At 33.2% G+C, this 22873-nt stretch overlaps 1 protein-coding gene across 5 annotated transcripts in view; it reads left to right on the forward strand.

Moving 5' to 3' along the window:
* LOC114347039 (SPARC-related modular calcium-binding protein 2) overlaps positions 1 to 22873 on the forward strand; it is a 186211-nt gene that overhangs the window by 148581 nt on the left and 14757 nt on the right. Inside the window, exons 2-8 of one of the 5 annotated variants that reach the window (XM_028297783.2) lie at positions 890 to 1104; positions 1441 to 1731; positions 3484 to 3731; positions 8108 to 8251; positions 19796 to 19953; positions 21597 to 21823; positions 22074 to 22315. In XM_028297783.2, the coding sequence (XP_028153584.1) occupies positions 890 to 1104; positions 1441 to 1731; positions 3484 to 3731; positions 8108 to 8251; positions 19796 to 19953; positions 21597 to 21823; positions 22074 to 22315 (1525 nt within the window). Of the gene's footprint in view, positions 1 to 889; positions 1105 to 1440; positions 1732 to 3483; positions 3732 to 8107; positions 8252 to 19795; positions 19954 to 21596; positions 21824 to 22070; positions 22316 to 22873 lie in introns of all 5 variants that reach the window. The other 4 variants (XM_028297775.2, XM_028297798.2, XM_028297790.2 and 1 more) reach the window with 4 other exon arrangements.

Here is a 22873-nt window from a genome sequence, read left to right on the forward strand (position 1 = left end):
TACCACGGCATTGAGTTCATTTTTTTCGAATGCTGAAAAAACCAATAAATATTTTTGAAAAATTTAAACGCAGAATGAAAGACTAAATTATTACCGAGGGCCGAAAGTCCCTTAGAATAAATAAAAAGTTTATTTTGAATGCGATATTTTAAATTAAATGTCACACTAAATTTTCTCTTAGATTTTCACCCCTGTAACTTACTAAAATAAACATTATAGAAGTTCTCAAGGACTTTCGGCCCTCGCCAATAACGTAATCTTTCATTCTGCGTTTAAATTTTTCAAAAATACTTAGTTTTCTCAGGATTCGAAAAAAATTAATCCCCATTTGAAGCCGAAAATACGTACCCATCCTCTTAAATAAATCACAAATACAAAAGATAGAAGTATGGGAGAAAAAATGTTTCACATAATATATGGAGGAAAGAGAATTGGAAACGCGTGGGAAGGAAAAACCAATACAGATATAATGAAACTGTATGATTCCTACTTACTTACTTACTTACTTACTTACTTACTTACTTACTCACTTACTTACTTACTCCGTGGCGTTACAACCCTTCGTGGGTTTTAGCCGACTCGAAAACATGCCTTCATTCTTCTCTGTCTTGAGCGTCAAAAATCTTCAAAAATTGCGTTACGCAATAGTTAAACGCCCATTACAGTGCGTTACGTAGGGGAAGGGGGGAAGGAGGGGAGCTCAAAAATCTTCAAAAAGCGCGTTACGTAATACTTGATTGCTCCCTATTGCTTGATAAGAATACTTCTGGAACTACTTTCTTTTATCATCTTATTTTGCTTATCTGGTTTATTCATTGTGAATATTATTTTGTTGTTTAAGGTCATATGCTTCAGAATATTTTAACTAAACAACAAATTCTTGTTTTAGGAAACCTGCAACCCGAAAGCATGCCAACGAAATGGCGACAACCAGAAGCCAGTTTGTGGCTCAGATGGTCTCAGTTATCCTACTAGATGTATATTTGAAAAAGCGCGATGTGTGAATAAAAATTTAACGATAGAAAAGCGAGGACATTGTAAGAAACAACGCAGTTGTTCGGAATGGACCACATTCAATCAACAAAACCCTGTGTACAATATAACGTAAGTATGGCAGGAATATTATTTACCTTTTGTTTTATCTCTTTGACGAATAAGTTGTTTTTTATTTACATTTTTCTCTTTAAGATGTTCAAACCACGAGAAATCAGAGAGTGCTAAATCTGGAGAAAATGGTGGATGTTGTAAAAATTCGTAATTTATTTTACCGGTTTTATGATAAAGTTTTGAGTTTTTTAAAAATATGTCTTGATCGAAATATAAGTTCTTGAAGTTCTCATAAATTATCTGGTTATTAATGATTATTTTATTATTAATTATTTTATTTTATTTTGACAGCTTTACACACAAATTTACAGCCGAATTATTTTATTTTGACAGCTTTACCCCCAAATGCCGTCCAGACGGTACTTACGACTCAGCCCAGTGCCATTTGGGCGCCAACTTTTGTTGGTGCGTCACTCCCGAAGGAGTACCTCTACCGTACACGTCTTCCAGACGAAAAAACGACAATAAACCACCGAGATGCGGGAGAAAGAAGTCGACGAGAAGAAGATCGTCGATGCCCAATAGCAGACAGAGACAGCAGCAGAGGAATAGGGTTTGTAGGAGACCTGATAAATCGATGTTGAATAATAACTTGATCGATAGTTTTCATACCGAATTCACCAGGTAAGCCTTTCTTTTTATATGTAGTACTTTTATTACAAAATGTTCACAATTTTTCATTGACTTTCTATCTATCCATTGCCCTTCATTTGTCCAAAATTGAACGTAGGCCTCCCCCTTATTTTTCCACTCTTCTCGGTTCAAGCTAATCCTGTCCATCTGGTCACTGCATATCTTTTTAGGTCATCCGACCATCTCATCTGTGGTCTGCCCTTTCCTCCTTTATGGTCCCAAGGTCTCCAGTGGGTTATGGTTTCATTCCATTTTTCGTCTCTTTGTTTGCTGTTGTGTCCTGCAAATTTCCATTTGAGTGTAGCTGCATGTTTGTTTATGTCTTTCACTTTGGTTTTATTTTTGATCCATGTATTTTTCTTTTTCTCACTTAGCTTGATACCCAGCATCTGCCTTTTCATTGGCCTTTGAGTATTGGCCATCTTTTCCATATTTTTCTTTGAGAAGGTCCATGTCTGTGCTCCACATGTACTGGTAGGACACATTTATCATATACTTTTGTGCGGAGGAATTGGGCATATTTCTAGTTTTTCAGGATATGGCTCATTTTTCCGAATGTCGCCCATGCGAATCTTATTCTCCTTTTTATTTTTGCTGTTTGCTTTTCTTTACTCAGTTTCATTATTTGCCCTAGATATATATGTACTCCTTGACTTTCTGTATTGTACTTGTTCCAATTTTCATGGTTTTGTTATCCTTTTCTACGTTTGTCATATATTTAGTTTTTGTGTCGTTCATTTTTAGACCTATCTCCGTTTGCTTTCTTGTCCAATTGTGTCATCATTTCGTTAAGAGATTTCATATTGTCTGATATCACCGCTATGTCATCCGCATATCTCAGGTTATTCAGCAGTTGTCCATTGATGTTGATTCCTTTGTTGTGCCATTCAAGTTTTTTGAATATATTTTTAGTGATTGTGTAAATAATTTTGGGGATATTAGGTCCCCTTGCCTAATGCCTCTATTTATTTTTATTGGTTTGGTGTTTTGGTGTAATTATTGCTTTTTCGTAGATGTTTTTCAACGTTTGTGTGTATCGATAGTCTATCCTTCCATTTATTAGCGAAGATTGTATGGCCCAGTGTTCAATACTGTCAAAGGCCTTTTCAAATTCCACAAAAGCAATATATAGCGTATTCTGTACTCATTAGCGCATTCAATGAGTATTTTCATTGTTATCAAGTAGTCTTTTGTGCTGTCTCATTGACTACAATTGAGAAAATATGGATATCTTATTCTTCTATATTTGCACAACCCTTAATCCTCTTTTTGATCGATATGCTCATCCTTAGCGAGTCACGGGTATCTTCAAAAGACAGAATGGATAGTTTCGATGTAAAGGAAAATAACCTTTTTGATGAATTATAGTTTATTCGTGAGTTTATAAATAAGAAGTTGAACTCTTAGGAGTTTATAAATAAGGAGAAGGCACTGTTGAAGTTTCCTCGAGTGTACGTATTTATTAGCTGCAAATAAATCATTTACCACACGACTTAGAATTATTTCACATCGTCGATCGAAAATTTCGGATATTGGGCAATCGAAATAAATATATTCGAATTTACATTAAGTATATTCGATTTAACCATTTGGTACTTATGTAGAACCGGAGCCCCAAATAATGTATTTCCTCCAGCATTATTACATGGCGATCCTGCTGGGTAAAATAAGCATTAATATAATATATAACAGTTTAATAAAAGAGGACAGAAGGACAAATTTCAGTTCAATTTATTTTTTTAGGGATTCTGGAAGAAACGACAGCGACACCTTCGTCATAACTTGGAAGTTTCAAACGCTCGACCAAAATAGCGATCACATTTTGGACAGGTTCGAGTACCGAGATCTCCGAAAAGTCGTTAGAAAAGACGTAAAACCCAGAAAGTGTGCCAGGCATTTTCCTAGATCTTGTGACCTCAACAAGGACGGGAAGATCAGTTTGCAGGAGTGGGACAACTGCTTAACTAGAGGAGTAAGGATGGATCTCAACGGTAAGCTCCCTATTCTTATTTTATGTATATTATAAGTAGTGAGAATTTTGTGACGTGAACTATAAGGTTACTGTTTTTAGAAATCAATAGTGTATAGATTTTTTTGAATTCTTTCGTATGATTTCAGCTCTTTTGATGACATTTTTTGTACTACCACTGTGTTAAGTTTTGTTCCTTTTATTTGTTCTTTTTGTATACTATTTCGTGCGAATTTAACTGTAGGGCATCTACAAATTATCATCTGGGACAGTATTAAGGGCAAAAACATTGAAAAATGTTGAGGAAATATAAAAAAATGGTAAGAAAAGTTAATAATGAGTATAAAAATATTGGTAAAGTATGATTTATCATCAACAATGTAACAACAAAGTACAAAGAAGTGGTAAAATGCTACTGAAGATACTTAATATCTTCTTCTTTTATAAACACAAATATCATTTAACTCTGTCTGCAGCAGTTCTATTGCTGTTTTCCCACCTCATTTGCTGTAAATTTTTCAACCACGACGTGCGTCGTCTTCATTAGGTTGAGTATTTCTTTTTTCATCTTTCTTAAGGTTTCTGTTTTCTTTAAATTAATGAAAATTAGTCTTCACTCGTTATATTTTCCGATTTCCATATTGTTTTTTTTTCTTCGAAATTCCAGAAATTGTTGGAAATTTTCTTCTCTTCTTCTTCTACGGCACTACAGCCAAAATTGAGCCTTGGCCTCCTTTATTTTTTGCCTCCACCCTTGCTTGTCTGTGGCTGTTCTTCTCCATACACGGACTCCTAAAGGGACTTGTGCGTCGCTGTTTACTATGTCTTCCCAGCGCTTTCTTGGCTTTCCAACCGGTCTCTTTCTTGGCAACATAAATGTGTATAATAAGAAAGGCATCAAAATTGGTTCAAAATTGGTCTTTAATTAATTGATAAGACAAATTTTATATGAAAGCAGAATTAAAATGTTACATAATTTATTTTTTAAAAACAGTAATCTCTATATATAGTGGTAGTTGTACCTTACCTTGCCTATGTTTCAATTGGCCAATTGAATATAGTTTTTTTAAGTAAATATATACAAGGACTTATCGATAATTACTCGGTCTAATATGAATTCACGAAGCTAAAGGAAAAATCTTTACCATTAACTATATAAGTATCTTTTAATATATTATTATTTATGATTGATTATATTGTAAAATGTATGTACAAACATTTATATGTACAAACAATGTGTGTAGCTGAAATAATATGAGTTTGAATAGAATTGGAACTTAAGACATTTTTCTTCTTTTAACATTACCACACGCTTTATGAAATGCGCCGGGTCCTACTGTCTTACCATTCTTCATTCTATTTAAAGTATCGACAATCTCACCTCTTATGTTATTTCCGGTAAGTATTACCTTCTCATTTGGGTTCCCGCATCCTCTGTCTCTTTTCTGGTGTTCTTCATTTGGGGATCGTTCAAGTATTACGTAACGCGATTTTTGAAGATTTATGGCCCGTCCCCGTCCCCCTATGTAACGCGCCTTAAGGGGCGTTCAAGTATTACGTAACGCAATTTTTGAAGATTTTTGACTCCCCCTCCCCCAACCTGCGTTACGTAATACTTAAACGGCCCCTTAGCAACTTTCTAAAGTACATCTCAAAGTACTTTTTAGACTACATTCATTCAACATCGGATTCAACAACATGGTTTTAGCAAACTTTTTTACTACCGAATACTTTCGAACGCAAACCCTCCTCCTTTATCTGTGCTTGAGACCGGAACTGTTTGTTACTGAGCTACTTAGTCCATCCAGTGGCTACCAGAGGTAGAGTTCAATTCCATTTTTCCTGTCCCTGGATAAATTGTTTATTTCTTCTCTAGAAGTTTCTGGTTCCTTTCCCATGTCGTAGGGGAGAGTAGGGTAAAGTGGAATAGCTAAACTTTGAAATTTTACAATTTTCGAAATGGAATTTTGTAAAAAACATATCTTATAACAGTAATGTTTAATTACGTATTTTTTACTCAATTTACTATGGAATCTCTAACGCGAGAATTTTACTGTCATCGTTGCATTTGGTTGTCTTTTTAAAGACAGATCACATGCTATGATTTTTTTGCGACGGATATTCTTGAGTTGGGATTGATTTCATGTAATCGAATGAACTATCTTTTAGTAAAGTCGTCCCAGGAACGCAACTCATAAATATTGGCGATATCATTTTAAAGTCTTCTACTTTAAAATATATACGTCTATACGTCTGAATTGCCAATATAAATGAGTCAGATTATATAAATTATTAGAAGAATTTTTTTACTTAGCAACAACATGTTTGTTTTATTTTAATAGTATTTTGTATTTTGACAACGAAACCCGATTTGGGCTTCGAAACGTTAATAAATTCATTTTTTAGTAAAATTGTGGCTTATTTCCCATAAAAAATACGTAATTATAAAAATGCCACAAGGAAATAGCTTCAGAACAACAGTAATGTTTAAGATCAATATGTCGAAATATAAATTAAATGGAGACAGTAAATTTTTTGTAATGCGAGGGTTTGTCAGGCATTGTCTTTTTTTCACTTTGCCCCGCATGTTTGGGTAAAGTGAAATATTCTAGAGTACGATTTGAAATCGGCCTAGCTTCTTACTTGGCGCTTCTTCCTCAATTTTTTTCGGGTTTACTCCTCCGATTTAACATAGCAAAAGATATTCCGTGTTGCATAGCAGCTTGATTTTGGCAAAGGATGCCCGTTCGCAAAGATCTGATTCCAGATGTCATTGACTTAACAGACTATTGTTGTTAGGTCGTTTTTCGTTTATAATTTCGCATTTTACACCTGGAAATACAGATATTCCTTTTTAATGGTGGCAATCAAGTATAATTACATGTGGGACAAAGTGAAACGATTATATTTCACTTTGCCCCATCTATTAACATTTCACATTGCCTCAAATGGATTTAAAAGCAAAAATTACACACACATACTGATTTTACAAATAGTCGCCCAAGAATGTATAAACAGTGATATTTTCAATAATATCGACAAACGACCGGTACAAAATGGTCGATAAGCGCTTACTACTTCTAATCATTGATTGGATTGTAAACAGTGATGACTTCGTTTGCGGAAGAATTTGAAAACGAGCTATTTCGCTTTACCCCACTATTTCACTTTACCCTTCCCTCCCCTATATTTGATCTGTCCAGCTTTTTTCTTGGTCTCTCCTTTGTCTTTGTTTTTCAATAACCCTTATTGTGACTTCCTAACCTTAGAGAGTTCTCTAACTTAGCAAATTGTATCTTGAAAAATAAAGTATTGTTATCAAAAAAAATTTGTTAGATCATGTAATTATCAAAGAGTTCTCGTAAGACTTTTTAGATACATTTATTTATGCTTTCACTTAGTGTATACAAGTTATTATTAGAAATAAAAATGGTGATCGGTGGGATATAAAATTAAAGACATTGTATAATAGGAAATTGATTAAGCCACCATAATACAACGATAAGGCATTGCATGATTATGTGTTTCTATTGAACAGAAGTTGTAGGCAAATGCAGTAACAAGGGGGGAAAATATAAACGAGATGTGAGCAAAAAACAACGTAATATAATATAACCTGCAAAAAGTATGAGAATCCAAAAAAATATTTTAACGCAACAAAAATATCATATTTTTTTGATGTTTGATCCAATAACGAAATCAAAGATTTATCATACGAGATGAAAAAGCATGCCTGCAATACTCAATAAAACAGCCGGTAATAAAACAAAATCTCTGTAATAAAACAAAAATAACATATACCAACAGATAAGTGTTATACAAAGATATAAGAAACGAGATCAATTCTAAGATAAGAACCATCAACAGAGATCGTTAGACCCGATTCTCCCCCTTCTTCAGCACGATGGTCGGACCAACCTCGGAAGAGTCTAATCTGGTAAAGCTTATTAAGCTTGGAAGACTGAATTGAATAGGCCATATGAAGCTAATGGAACCTTCTGAACCAACAAGAATAATTGAAAAGAAAAAACAAGACATGGTAGAAAAACGGTCCAGGAGGTGTCTAAAAACACAATACAGAATGAGTTTCTTATAACAGAATATAGGATAGAAATGAAACTAGAATCTGTAGAAGGAAAGTTGGAAATTACAATAAATGGAGAGGACTAATTAAACAGTTGTGGAGCCAATGGTGATAATGATTCTTATACTTACACTCTCAGTTTAAACGAGGTTCTTAACTTGTCTTTTGTTGAATAAGTCAAGCAAGTCTCCAATGGTGTAACATTATTAATTATTAACAGATATCCAAATTTATGCTTCGTTAACTCCCTCTATAGACGAGAAACTAACCTAGTTAGGTTTAGCATTCGCGTACTTTGTTTTGAACTTAAATAGTCTCTTTGCGTGTGTTCTTGTCGCTGAATCCAGAAGGGCGCAGCCAGAACACATCCAACGGCAACGACGATGACGACGACGATAGCGACAACAACGACTATGCAGAGGATCCCTTCGGACCTGGGAAGTCGACTCCTCACGAAGGTAAATTGAAATCAGTAAATGGTTACGAGTAGAATGTTAGTATTTGATTTACTTTTTAAACAATTAAGGCATGTACGTAATATATGTGATATTATTAAAATAATTTCAGATTTTGTGGACTGTATTATAGGTGTGGTTCAAAGGAATTGATAGAGGAAATTATTTTTAGTACAGGGCGCATCTGTAAAAATATTAGTACATTTGGACGTTGAGAGGTGACTCATATTTTTTTGCAGAAACTGCTTGAAAATAACTCATATAATAATATTTGAGTTATCTTCCCACTCAAAAAGGTCCGGAACATTGTTTAAATATGTAATCAAAATGAAGGAAACATTCGAGTTTTTTCTTCGTTTTTTGATCATAACTTTGAAAGTATTCATTTCTGAGAAAAGTTGTACTGACATAAAAGTTGCGCAATTAAACTTTCTACAACATAGAATTCGTTAAAAATTTTAAAAATTGTCACCCTTGTTGGAAAATAGCAATAATTGCAAAAAAACGATAAAAAAACAAGTATTCGCATTTTACGTTTTTGAACCATTTATGCTACACTTAGGACCTTCATATTTCACCAAGAAAAACTTTATGATATAAAAAAACAATACTGTGAATTTCATTAAGATCAGTTGAATAAATTTTGCAAAATAAATTTTGCAATCCAGCTTTCGCAAAAAAATTAATTTTTTCAAAATCTTGGAGGACTGAATATAAAGCAGACAGCAAGTTTAGTTTTATTTTACATATATAGAAGAATACCGTACCTTTCATTTGCAATTTGCAAAATTAAAATCGGTTAACAACTACGGCGTCAGGAATTTTTTTAAATACACATTTTTTTGGTGCTACAGCGGATACTTTGGACAGCGGATACTTTGCTCTGATTGGGCATTCCAATGACCTTTGATAATGATTGATACATTTTAATACATTTCGATATAAATAAATAAATTTGTTTATTGCAAAATAAAAACACATACTCTATCGTTTGAAATAACACTTTTTTTGGCAAAAACTTTCTTTGTTCATATATTTTTGTGGTTTAGAGGTTTCAGATCTATGTTCTTCCGTATTAAGTAATTGACAGTTGTATTATAGTATCTGCTCACAAAAATGAGTTATCCTTTTTCCAGCGATAATATGTATGATGGCGCTATATTTTCTACTTTAATAACATTGTATTAAAATACTATTTACAGTATCTGGGCTTACTGCAATAATAGCTATAAGACATAACAAACAACTTGAATGTTTATTACCAGAATTGTAGGGGTTTGAATACAAAAACACATGATTTTTATAGGGGTTCACAAACCTTGGAATTCGATATTATAATTGCAGTAGAGACATGGATTCAAGATGGGGTTAGGGATGGTGAAATTGTTGATACAAGTATGTATAATTTAATACGGGCAGATAGGGATTTAGAATTCACTGGAAAAACTAGAGGAGGGGGAGTTCTTGTGGCAGTAAGAAAGGAGTATAAAATTGCACAAATTTTCAAACATTGTACAAAATTTGAGGCAATAGCGATTCATATTAAATTAGCAGGTAATGAAAAACATACAATTTTTGCTTTATATGTACCCCCAAATAGCTCTGATAATATATATGAACAACTAGTAAATTTCCTTCAAGATAACATTGTTGATATTGAAAAGACGTATATATTTGGTGATTTTAATATACCAGAAATTAAAGGTTACGTGAGTGAGATCAATGTTTCTAATACTAAATTAAATATTTTGCAATCATTTTTAGATTTTAATTCATTTAAACTTTTTAATAACATTACAAATTTTCAAGGTAAAACACTTGACTATAATATGCTCTGAAAATCATTCATCAAAATATGTAGTAACACAAGACTTAACGCCATTTGTGAAGGAAGATCATTATCACCCTACTCTTAATTTTAATATAGTCTACAATAAAAGTAATAAGCAAAAATTTGAAGTAAATTTGTCCAATGAATATAATTATAAAAAAGCAAATTTTGAACTTTTGGTTAATAATGTCCGAAATACAAATTGGGACGCAGTAAAAAATGAAACAAATGTAGACTTAGCTTTAGAAACTTTTTATGAAATATGGAATAAAATTATACAGAATTGTGTACCAAAATTTAAAACATTCAATAATTCCAAATTATTTCCTAGTTGGTATACACAAGAAATAAAAGATTTAATTAAAAATAAAAATAAATTCAGAAAATTACAGAACATCTCAAATTACTATTTAGAAAAATACAAGGAAAGCAGACGTGCATTAAAATACTTAATAAAAATAGAAGAGAATAAATATTTAAAAGAAGTGCAACAAAATGTGGAGGGCAGAGTCCGGTCCTGATAGCAAGCAAATCTTACAGCTTTATATCACTCCTGACAAATTTATAAATTCAAGTAGTTAAAAGTTGAAATATAATTTAATTTTTACATTGTTTGCAAGATAAAGTTTAAATGTGACAGTGTGTTAAAAAACCAACGATTCTGTGAGTACAAAATTGCATTATTTATATCTAACCATAAAATCAGAAGTTAAAAGGCAATATTTTATCGATTTCAATCCAAATTATCGATTATCGACAACAACTTTTTGCTGATTCAAGTAATTAGGCTGCCGTCTAATTTTGTTAAGAGGCCAGGTCCGGCTTCAGATCCGCTGTTCCAATGCATGTAAATTTTCAACGGGACGATGGCTGAACCGGAATTAGCTACTACTTCACGAAATACACCGACTACGTCACATATCTCTTACTCTCATGCATTAAACAGTTTTAAACATCCTTCAAAAGACCAAGGTATCATACTTTCAACCATACAAGGAATACAAGTTTTCGAATATGTAAAAGCTGTTGGATCAATAGTACAGCCCAAAAACGTTATTTGGGCATCCAGAATCGCAAACAACCGCATCTGCATCTACCTCTCGTCTAAATATATAGTTGACCAATTTCTTAGCTCCCACAAACATGTAATTATTGACGGCAACCAAATTGAAGTACGAAGATTAATAACTCCTGCCCAGAGATTAATCATATCAAGTGTATGTCCTACTATACCTAATAGCATAATTGAAGACCATCTAAAAACTATGGGTATAAAATCCGTCTCCAACATGACGTTTCTACGAGTAGGCATGCAAGACCCGGAATATAGCCACGTGCTTAGCTTTAGAAGGCAAATCTTCATAAGTCCTTTAGAAAATGCATCGATTCCTGACTCATTCCTAATTTCATTCGACAATACATCATATAGAATATACATTTCCATAGACGGTTTAAACTGCTCCAGATGCAAGACGGTCGGACATCAAGATTCTGACTGTCCTTCTTTATCATCATTAAGTAGTCCAATTAATCAAACGGAAACTGACCATCAAGTGAACGTACTCAACTCTGCCAATAAAGAATATAGCCAGCCAGAAGAACAACCACGGAAAGAACACGAAGAAGGTACCCAGACATTAAAGGAACCGAAACTTAACATTACAAAAAATCACGAATTAACATCAGCCACAAACGACCAAACCACTTCCATACAAACAAACAAAGAACTACAGATTTCGTCACAACCACAAATATCCCAAGATTCAGTAATTGAAAGCGATAGAAAAATCTCTGAAGCTATTCATGTTACTAAAAGACAAATTTCCACTTCTCCCGAAATCCTTGAAAATGACCTACCTCCTCCCACTACTGAAAAACAAAAAAATAAAAAGCCTAAAACTCAAGATTCTATTCCAGATATTCTCAATGAAATTAAAGAAAAAATTGAAAATAGAATCCCTTCCTTCACACTTTCTTTTCATGAAATATGTGATTTTCTGTCAAATTCCCTTCACTCAAAACATCCTGAACTTATTGCTAAAAATTATTCAAATGAAAGCGATGAAATCAAAGAACTTCTAAACTTTATATATTCTCAAACACAAAATAAAAGTTTAAAAAACAATATTACCAGATTGAAGAAGAAACTACTTCTAAGCAGTCTTTCTTCTACTGACGAAACTGACTACGAATCAAGTTCTCAAGTAAATAGTTAAAATGGCCAATAATACATTCATATTACAGTGGAACCTCAATGGTTATTTTACCCATATAGAATCCATCAAGCTTCTTATAAACGATTATCTTCCTTTAGTCATATGCATAGAAGAAACCCATTTCAAACATCAAAATGTAACATTAAAAAATTATGTTCCTTTTCTAAGAAACCGAGTTACAGATCATTCAAGCGGCGGAACAGCAATTTTCGTAAGGGATGACATAGAGTCAACCGAAATACAACTGCAAACAAACCTGGAAATAGTTGCAGTGTCAGTCACCCACAAAATGAAAATCAATATTTGCAACGTATACTTACCTCATCCTACTGATTTAGATATAACTGAACTAAGCAATGTTTTAAACCAAATTCCACACCCAAAAATAATATTAGGCGATTTTAACTGTCACAACAGTACCTGGGGAAGTAACAAAACCGACAAATGTGGTAATCTCTTAAACAATCTCATCGACAATTTAAATTTAGTGTTACTGAACACTGGCAAATCTACTAGGTTCAATTCATACAATGGTACATTTTCAGCTATAGATCTCTCTTTATGCAGTCCGTCGCTAGCTACTTTATTATACTGGGACACATTGGGGTATTTATATGATAGTGATCATTTCCCTATCACAATAAACATAGATACTAATGATATATTGACTTTTCCAATTCACCAAACATGGAAAATAAAGTCAGCTGACTGGGATTTGTATCGAACACTTATAGAAGGACAAACAAACAACTTTAATTTAACCAATACCGCAAACGAAAATCTGGAACTATTTAATAATATTATTATTTCTGCAGCAACAATCGCAGTGGGAAAAACAAAATCAAGTAAAAGGCAGCCAGTTCCTTGGTGGAATAACGAAATTGCGCAAGCACTTACTTTGTCTAAACACGCTTTCAACGTTTATAAGAAACATAAAACTATCGATAACCTTATAATTTTTAAAAATCTCAGAGCAAAAAGCAGACAATTGATCAAGAAAGGAAAACGAGACAGTTGGAAAAAGTATGTGGCTTCAATAAATCCTTCCACTCCCATAGGCGACATATGGAACAAAGTACGCAGAATAAAAGGAACAAAATACTTCCGAGGCATAGATACGCTATCATACAATAACCAAATGCATTCAAACAAGGTAGCTATTCCAGAAATACTAGCAGATATATATGAACTTAATTCTAGTGATTCCAACTATAGCATATCTTTTTTAGAATATAAAAATCTAATGGAATCGTCAAATATACAAATCACCGAGAGCGACAATCCAATAAACAAACCCATAAGTCTTCAAGAATTAGAATTTTGTTTAAGCGCAAAAAATTCGACGCCAGGACCTGATGATATCCACCCTCTTTTCTTACGAAATCTTCCTCTAAATGCAAAACTAATATTAGTTGATATTTTTAATAATATTTTCATTCAGCACGACTTTCCTGATCTATGGTCGCAAGCAACTATAATTCCAATCCTTAAATATAATAAACCAAAAGACGATCCAAATTCCTATCGTCCAATCTCACTTACTTGCTGTACCTGCAAACTTTTAGAAAAAATCCTTAATTATCGTCTTAAATGGTATCTCGAAAACAATAACCTAATAAGTATCAGACAAAGTGGATTTCGTACGGGTAGATCCACAACAGACAATCTAATAACCCTTGAATCAGCTGTACATGAATCTTTTCTGCACAATCAAAAACTTATTGCCGTATTTTTTGACATAAGAAAAGCTTTTGACACAACATGGAGACATCTTATACTAAAAACACTTCAAGAATGGAATGTCCAAGGGCATATGTTGTCGTTTATTAAAAATTTTCTAGAAACACGAACTTTTCGAGTTAGAGCCAATGGATTCACATCTTCCAGACGAGTACTGCAAAATGGCACTCCACAAGGATCTACTCTAAGTCCTACACTCTTTCTGATTGCAATAAATAGTATTATACATCAAATAAAGCTGCCTGTATTTACTAGCCTATATGCAGACGACTTAGTCATTTATCTAAAAACAAATAATGTAACTCTGGGATCACATATATTGCAAACGGCCTTACATACAATTGAAAACTGGTCGCAAAACACGGGTTTTATATTTTCTGGCGAAAAGACACGTTATTTAATTTTTAGCAAAAGGAAAGACTATCCTAATATTCAATTAACACTTAACGGAGTTATGCTGAAGCAGTCAGAAGAAATAAATTTCTTAGGACTTTCTTTTGAACGTGACTTAAAATGGAAAAACCACGTAACGAATCTGCAACGTTCTTGCCAATCCAGAATTAACCTACTAAAAATGCTGTCAAATACCTCTTGGGGGGCTGATACAACAACTTTACTTAATCTATATAGATCATTAATAAGAAGTAAATTAGATTACGGCTGTTTATGCTACGATACTGCTAACAAAACTTCTTTAAAAAAAACTTGACTACATTCAAAATACGTGCTTGAGATTGGTTTTAGGTGCCACACGAACTAGTCCAGTAAGTAGTTTACAAGTTCTGGCTAATGAACTCCCTTTAAGCCAACGAAGGCAACTTCTATCACTGAATTACGTTGCCAGAATTTCAGCAAACAAAAGCAACGTAACCTACTCAACAATATTCTACAGAACAAATATATCTTCTGATCATTACGAAAACATTGCAAGAAATATGCTACCATTTCCTGAGCGAACAAAACGTATTGGTTTTAATTTAGAACAGTTCAGTCTCACTATACCCATTCATGTAAATTTTCCTCCCTGGATGATCAATCCTCCAAAAATAGATATGTCTCTAAAAGATCTCCCTAAACATTCCACACATCCTTTCCTTATCCAGCAAGCTTTTAAAAATTTAATTTCCAAATACCCAACAACTCATCGAATCTTCACTGATGCTTCCAAATGTGATGAAGGACATGCTGCAGCTTATATCTGCGGAAACATCAAGTCTACCGTACGAATCCCAACAAATTGTTGTATATATACCGGAGAACTTACAGCAATTCACCAGGCAATGAAAAAATGTGGTTCTATCCATGAAAGCAAATTTGTGATTATCACCGATTCAATGAGCGCATTACTTGGGATAAAACAGCTTTATACAACTCACGCTATTCTTCTCAAAATCAAAGAAGAATTATCTTATCTACGGAATCAACAGAAAGATATTCTCTTCATCTGGGTACCTTCCCATATGGGAATAATTGGCAACGAGGAAGTGGACTCTCTAGCAAGCAATGCAACTACCGACCAAAGTATTTCTATCACAGATCAAATACCTTGGACTGATCACAAAGTAAATATCAAAGGTCATGTCCACAGAACGTGGCAAACTACTTGGGATCAGACTAACAACAAACTAAAAGAATGCCTAAGTCAAGTAGGAACTAAACTCATGTTACCAAGAAATAGAAAAGACCAAGTCATCATCAACCGACTCCGAATAGGACATACGTTACTAACACACAAGCATATCTTCAACAAGGAGGCCGCTCCGATGTGTACCAATTGCAACACGCAACTGACAGTGAAACATATAATTATCGAGTGTCCAGTGTACCAGAAAGAAAGGATCGCGTGTGCTCTTAGTGACAATATTAAAAGTGTACTGACTTCAAACCTAAACTCCTTATTAAATTATCTCAAAATGACTAAACAATACACCAGATTGTAAAGCATGTTTATATAATAATATGTATCTTACTGTTTGTGTATGTCCCCCCGCTAATAACCCTTAGTGGTTGATGCGGGTTTATGTGTGTAAATAAAAAAAAAAAAAAAAAAAAATGTGGAGGGTAATATAAATTATTTTTGGAACTATATTAAAAACAAAAAATCCAATTGTACTCATGCTGGAAATTTTGTTTACTTAGGTCAGAATGTTGATGGTGAAAATACAGCTGAAGTATTTGCTAAGTTTTTTGCATCTACATACAACTCAGATAAAGCGACTTATAATTTAGATTTTGGTAATACTTCTTACTTGCATAATGATTTTTTCGCAATTGAATCAATAGATTACAATGATTTTAAAGAAGCTGTAAAAAAATTAAAGCCAAAGAAAGCTGCGGGTACTGACGGTATTCCACCTTATATATTAAAAGGTTGTAGTGAGTGGTTGATTGAACCGATGGTACATATTTTTAATAGCATAGTTAATTCTAAAGTCTTTCCTACAATTTGGAAAACTGCAGTTACTACACCAATACATAAATCTGGAACATTACAAAACATTGAAAACTACAGACCTATAGCAATAATGTGTGCTCCGGCCAAACTTTTTGAACAAATTATACATAACAAGTTATATTCATATATAGAAAAGTACATAATGTCTCAACAGCACGGTTTTGTGCTAAACAAGTCAGTAAATACAAATTTATTTATTTTTGCAGATCAGGTTGCTGACACATTAAGCACTAAATTGCAACTTGATACGATATACACGGATTTTAGAAAAGCTTTTGACCGCGTTAATCATGATGTGTTACTAAAAAAGTTAAGTACTTATGGCTTGTCTAATAATTTTATTAAACTCATCAAAAGTTATCTGGAAAACAGACGTTTTATAGTTCGACACAAAGGTAATGTATCAGGAAAGTTTTACGCCAATTCCGGAGTTCCTCAGGGTTCAAATTTAGGACCTCTTCTCTTTATTATATTCATTAACGACCTTCCTTCTATTTGTAAATATACTGAGTGTCTTTTATTTGCAGATGATTTAAAAATGTACAAAATTATTCAGTCAGTACGTGATTGTATTAAGTTACAGAGAGATATTGATAGTATTTACGAATGGAGTATAGTTAATAAGTTAGAGTTTAATATTAATAAATGCAAAGTTATTACGATAACTCGGTTACAGGAACCAGTTATTTTTGATTATGAGATGGGAGGTGAGAGATTGGCTAGGGTTACTGAAGTAAAAGACTTGGGAGTAACATACAATCAAGTTTTTTCGTTTGGGAAACATATAAATCAGTCGATCTCAGCGGCAAACAAATTGTTTGGATTTATTAGAAGACAGACAATGGCATTTACAAATATTAATACAATAAAATTTCTCTATTTTACTTTAGTGCGACCTAAATTGGAATTTGCAAGCGTAATATGGTTTTGTGAGTATATGTCAACGCTTAAAGAATTAGAAAAGGTACAAAATAAAGTTCTTCGGTATTTGTATTTTAAAAAACACAAAAAATGCCCTGATTATAATTCTGTTAGGTCGGCTCACTTAAGAAACGAGTTTAAAATATTGTCTCTAGGACAAAGAAGGGACTTAATGGTAATTATGTTTATATACAATATAATTAACAATAAGATTAACAGCCCATATTTACTTTCACTCATTCAATTCAATATTGCTCCTCGTCGGACACGATCTTCATTAATGTTCAATATACCTCACAATCTTGTTGCAACAAGATCTCCCCTTGCCAATGCACTTAAGTTATTAAACAATTTTAACAGTTTAATTGATGTAGATTGGTCCTTGAATCGGACAAAGTTTTATAAATTGATACTAAGTCAAATTTTAAACACCTCTATGTAGAAAATATTCAAGCCTCTACAATGCTGGAAGTGATAATGAGATAATTTGTATAATTTTTATATAACTTAGAAAGTCATCTATTTAAAACTATAGAATTGTAAATGTATATTTTTTTAGCCATGTAATGAGACATTTAGTCTGTATGGTTAATAAATAAATAAATAAATAAATAAATAAATAAATAAATATTTTAAGTTAGAGAATAAAAGTTTATTATTTTTAAACATATGCCACTGTTTAAACAATATTTCACAAACAATAATCAAATTAGTTTGATTTTTGTGGAATTAAAATATTAAAATACAACAAAATATAGTGTAAGAAAATAATATATTAGATAAAGATTGAAAGAAATTTTGATGGAAATCAACTTATGTGAATCGAACACCGCTGTCCTGCGCGTAGCACCAAAAATTAATGTTTATTTAAAAAAATTCCTGACGCCGTGGTAGTTAATGGATTTTAATTTTAAAAATTGCAAACGAAAGGTACAGTATTCTTCGATAAGTAAAAAAAAATCAACGTGCTATCTGCTTTATTTTCAGTCCTGCAAGATTTTGAAAAAATGATTTTTTTTGCGAAAGCTGGATTGCAAAATTTATTTTGCAAAATCTATTGCACCGATATTAATGAAATATAGAGTATTGTTTTACTATATTATATAGTTTTTCTGGGTAAAATATGAAGGTCCTAAGTATAGCATAAATGGTTGAAAAACGTAAAATGCAAATGCTTGTTTTTTATGTTTCTTCGAAATTATTGCTATTTTGTAACAAGGGTGACAATTTTTAAAATTTTTAACCAATCCTATATTGTAGGAAATTTAATTACGCAACTTTTATATCAGTACAACTTTTCTCGAAAGTGAATACTTTGAAAATTATAATCAAAAAACGAAGAAAATAATCGAATTTTTTCTTTATTTTTTGACATTTTGATTATTTAAACAATGCTCCGGACATTTTTGAGTGGGAGGATAACCCAATTCTTATTATAGGAGTTCATTCCAAGAAATTTCTGCAAAAAAATACGAGTCACCTCTCAACGTCCATCTCAAAACAGATGCGTCCTGGACTATTTGTACAGACAATCTAAATTAAATTTATAAAAAGCTTACCAATATCACTGTTGTTTCACTCGCGCATCGATAATCATCACAGATTAAGGTTTTATTAGAAATTGAAAAATTTCTGGACCTATGACCAAGCCATATTGCTTCTATTCCGCCACCTATTGGATGCCATCTATGGGATGGTCTTCCTGGATTGAGTCGTAATGAGAAGTCTATTCTGTATTAGATGAGGTCGCTAGTACCAATCAGAAATATGTTAAATATTTTTCTTCTATTCCTGTCTTTGCCACTATGACACTTTGACACGTGTGCCGCTGCCTTCGTGTACTTGTTTTTGCCCATTGTATTTTTTGCCAAGTACCATAATAAACATTTTACGCTTACCTATATCGTCCCTTTTTCAATCAGAATATTCAAGTGTCTGAGATATATTTACAGTCTTCTACTTGATTTGCAACTTTTCTGGTGTAGTTATCTAACATAATTTGCCTTTTGTCTTTTTCTTTGTCTCTGGAACTTTTTCTCGTCTGTTCCGAGGCATAACCCTGTCTCTATGAGAAAGGTATTATTAATCAATCATTAGGGTACTAACTTTCCTGAAGACTCCCATCTCCTTTATCCTGGCTTGTGACCAGGAGCTCTACTGTTAAGATACTCAGTGTATCCAATAGCACTGCTTTGCACAATCAATTGAGTTTATCGTACTTAATGTCAAAATAAGCTACCGATGAAAAGTAAGTCAAATATCATTAATCTGCTATACCAATTCCTCAGCAATTTAGATTTCTGAATTTTTATTATTTTGTCGAATACATTAAGTCCAAACCCTTCACAAATCAATATTATGTTTCTTAATCATATTTTCAATAGTTCTCAGTTCAGCCTTGGGCTCAGTGAGTAGCTTCGACGAAGATTCCTCGGAAGTAGCCGAAGATCCTACAGATTGTCTGTCCGACAGGAAGACTGCCTTGGCTGAAGGATATCAATTGTACGTTCCAGAATGTACGCCAGATGGACGGTACCAAAAGGTAGGTTACGAGCTCTATACTAACAAGTATAAAAAATAAAAAACAAACATTTATTGCCCTAATAGTATTTAACATATCAAATACTTCAGATGTTCTTCTCTTCTGGTACCTGATTACCATTGTTTCTGAACTCCTGGACATATTTTTCTGTAGGTACTATTTTAGGTACTACTTTCCTGATTGGTTATTTTCAGCAACTACCTAGCTAGACCCTGATCAGATGGTCGATCAGTCGATGTTTATCTCTGAATGCGATTTCTAGCGATGAAGTCTGGTCTTAAGGAGTCTTCATATGGTTTGTTGAAAGAAGTACCTTGTTCTGTTTTCAGCCCCGTCACTCAGTGGTGTGTACTGGAGCCTTTCTCTGATGGTTGCATTTGTTACTCTGGCAGAGTGTCCTGTCATGTCGATCCGTTGATTAGTTTGTAACATGCCGCTTCTGTTCTCTCTAAGTTCTTCCAGTTGTATGCTGTTATGGAGCTTCAAATTGGGACTACATACAACATCACAGACCTAGGGTACGCGTAGTACCTAGTACAATAGGATCTTCTTGGCCTTTGTTTGAACATAGATAGTTGAAGCTACTTCTGTAATATTGACTTTCGTTTATTCACTCTGTTTTGCCAAATCATCGTGGATGGATAGAAGGTATAACAAAACGTGAAAGTGATAATTAGGGAGCGGATTTATATGCGATCAATTTTGATGAAATATGCGCATATATATGCGGTAAAAAATTACGAAATATGCGCAAGATATGCACAAAAATTCAAAAATGCATTTCGAGAAACCACAAATTTTCTGTTCTATTCTATTCTAAGGGGTTCTTTTATAGGGCGGGCGGCAATCTTATTTATTATCTCTCAAATAAAATCATTTTTTTTTAATATATGCAATTTATTCAGTTTTTATAAAAACTGCTACTAATAGTTACCTATTCAAAATAAAACAACAATATCACTATAAATATAATATTATCTTCGATTATAATTCACTACAATGTGTTTTTCCAAATTCTTTACGAGGAAACATATTCTTTGATTAGATAAAATATTTTTATAACTTGAAAAACTCATTTCAACATCAATAGAAGTAATTGGGGCGTATTTAAAATAACTTGTTAATTTCCGTTAGAAAATCGTAAAACTATGGTTAAAGGTGTAAATTCTCTTAACAATAGAGGATTTAAAAGAATCACCAGAATTATAGGTACTTACACAATATAATAAAAGTAAATAAAATTCGGATTTCCGGGTAAACCATCCTTCATCACTTTAACATCCTACAATCATTTTATAACGGGTTACTATAAGCACTATAAGTACTTTGTGTAAAGATCGGGTATTTTCTAAGAAAAAATGAAAGGCAGTGAATGAGCCGTCCTCTTCAGGTAGTTCTCGAATTAATAGATACGACAGCCTGTGCGGGGAAATATTTTGTGTCAAATTAAAAAATTTAAAATTTTTTTTGGACTTAAATGTTTTTAATAGGCACAAAATATGCATGTTTCTTTAAAAATATGCAAAATTTAGTAAAGTTCTCAAATATGCGAAATATGCATGCAATATGCATTTAGCATAAAATCCGCTCCCTAGTGATAATATATGATACAATGATTTTCATAATAATTTAATGTTTTTTAGATTCAATGCTACAAATCAGCTGGATATTGTTGGTGCGTTAACGAAGACACAGGAAAGAATATTCCAGGAACTTCGATCAAAAATGGTACTCCGAACTGCGATCACCTAAAAACAAATACCAGAGTGATGAAGGGATGCCCGGATGATAAGAAATTTATTTTCCTAAAAGAACTTCTAGCCTTTCTGTACACGAAGATGTCGGAAATCACAAACGGAACAAACACTAGGTATGGTATACATTATATAACTCTAAAACGTTTAAAGGGGAGTTTAAAAACTTAATTCTTATTTTTTTACGTAAAAACATTACTTAGTATCATAGAAATACTAAAATTATATTAAGATATTCGAAATAGAAACTAATAGAAACTCTTTTGGGTTCTAAAACATTTATCTCACTCTATTTTCTTTCCATTCTGCTTTTGGAGTTATTTAATTTCCTCTATTTTGTATTTAACGTGTTGTTTTTTCCAGTAGCTTCAACAACCTTGCATGGATAGCTTCCAAAGAAGAGCAAGTGGCAACGTGGAGTTTCGTGATCTTCGACAAGAACAAAAGCAAAATGCTGGAGCGGAACGAATGGAAAGCCTTCAAGGACATGGTGGGGGGAGTGAAGGGGTTGAGGAAGTGCGGCAAAAAGTTGCCCAGGTACTGTGATATCAACAAAGACAGACAAATCAGTATGACAGAGTGGCTGGAGTGTCTGAGTCTTAAACAAGGTAAGTAAAGTATTTTTAATAGCTATCATTATAGATTTTCTAATTTATATCTGACGCTGAAACTATGTCCTCACACTTGTCCTTGGAACCCGCAATCAACACTGATCTGATGCTGTTGATATTTACGCCATTCACCTTGACTCCATCCTTGGAATCGTCCAGTGCCTCTTTAAATAGAAACTCAGAGTAAAGATTAAGTAGCAAGGGCGACATAACACATCCTTGTCTAGCTCCCCTGCTAATTTCTACTTCTGCGGATGTGGTATCTTCGATCCTAACTCTGGCGTTTTGGGTCCAGTACAAGTTTTTTAGTAATTTGATGTCTTTTCCATCTAAACCGACTTCTTGCAAACGTTCTAATAATAGGTCGTGTCTTACTCTATCAAATGCTTTTCCGAAGTCTATAAAGCATATAAATATATTTTTCTGTTGGTCGTAGCATTTTTGGGCGAGAACTAGTAAACTGATGAGGGCTTCTCTCGTTCCCATGCGGACTCTGAATCCAAACTGATCGTCTGCGATGATTGTTTTGCACTTTTTATAGATTCGGTTATGTAA

Source organism: Diabrotica virgifera, chromosome 9 (assembly GCF_917563875.1).
Source record: "Diabrotica virgifera virgifera chromosome 9, PGI_DIABVI_V3a".
Taxonomy (NCBI): Eukaryota; Metazoa; Arthropoda; class Insecta; order Coleoptera; family Chrysomelidae; genus Diabrotica; species Diabrotica virgifera.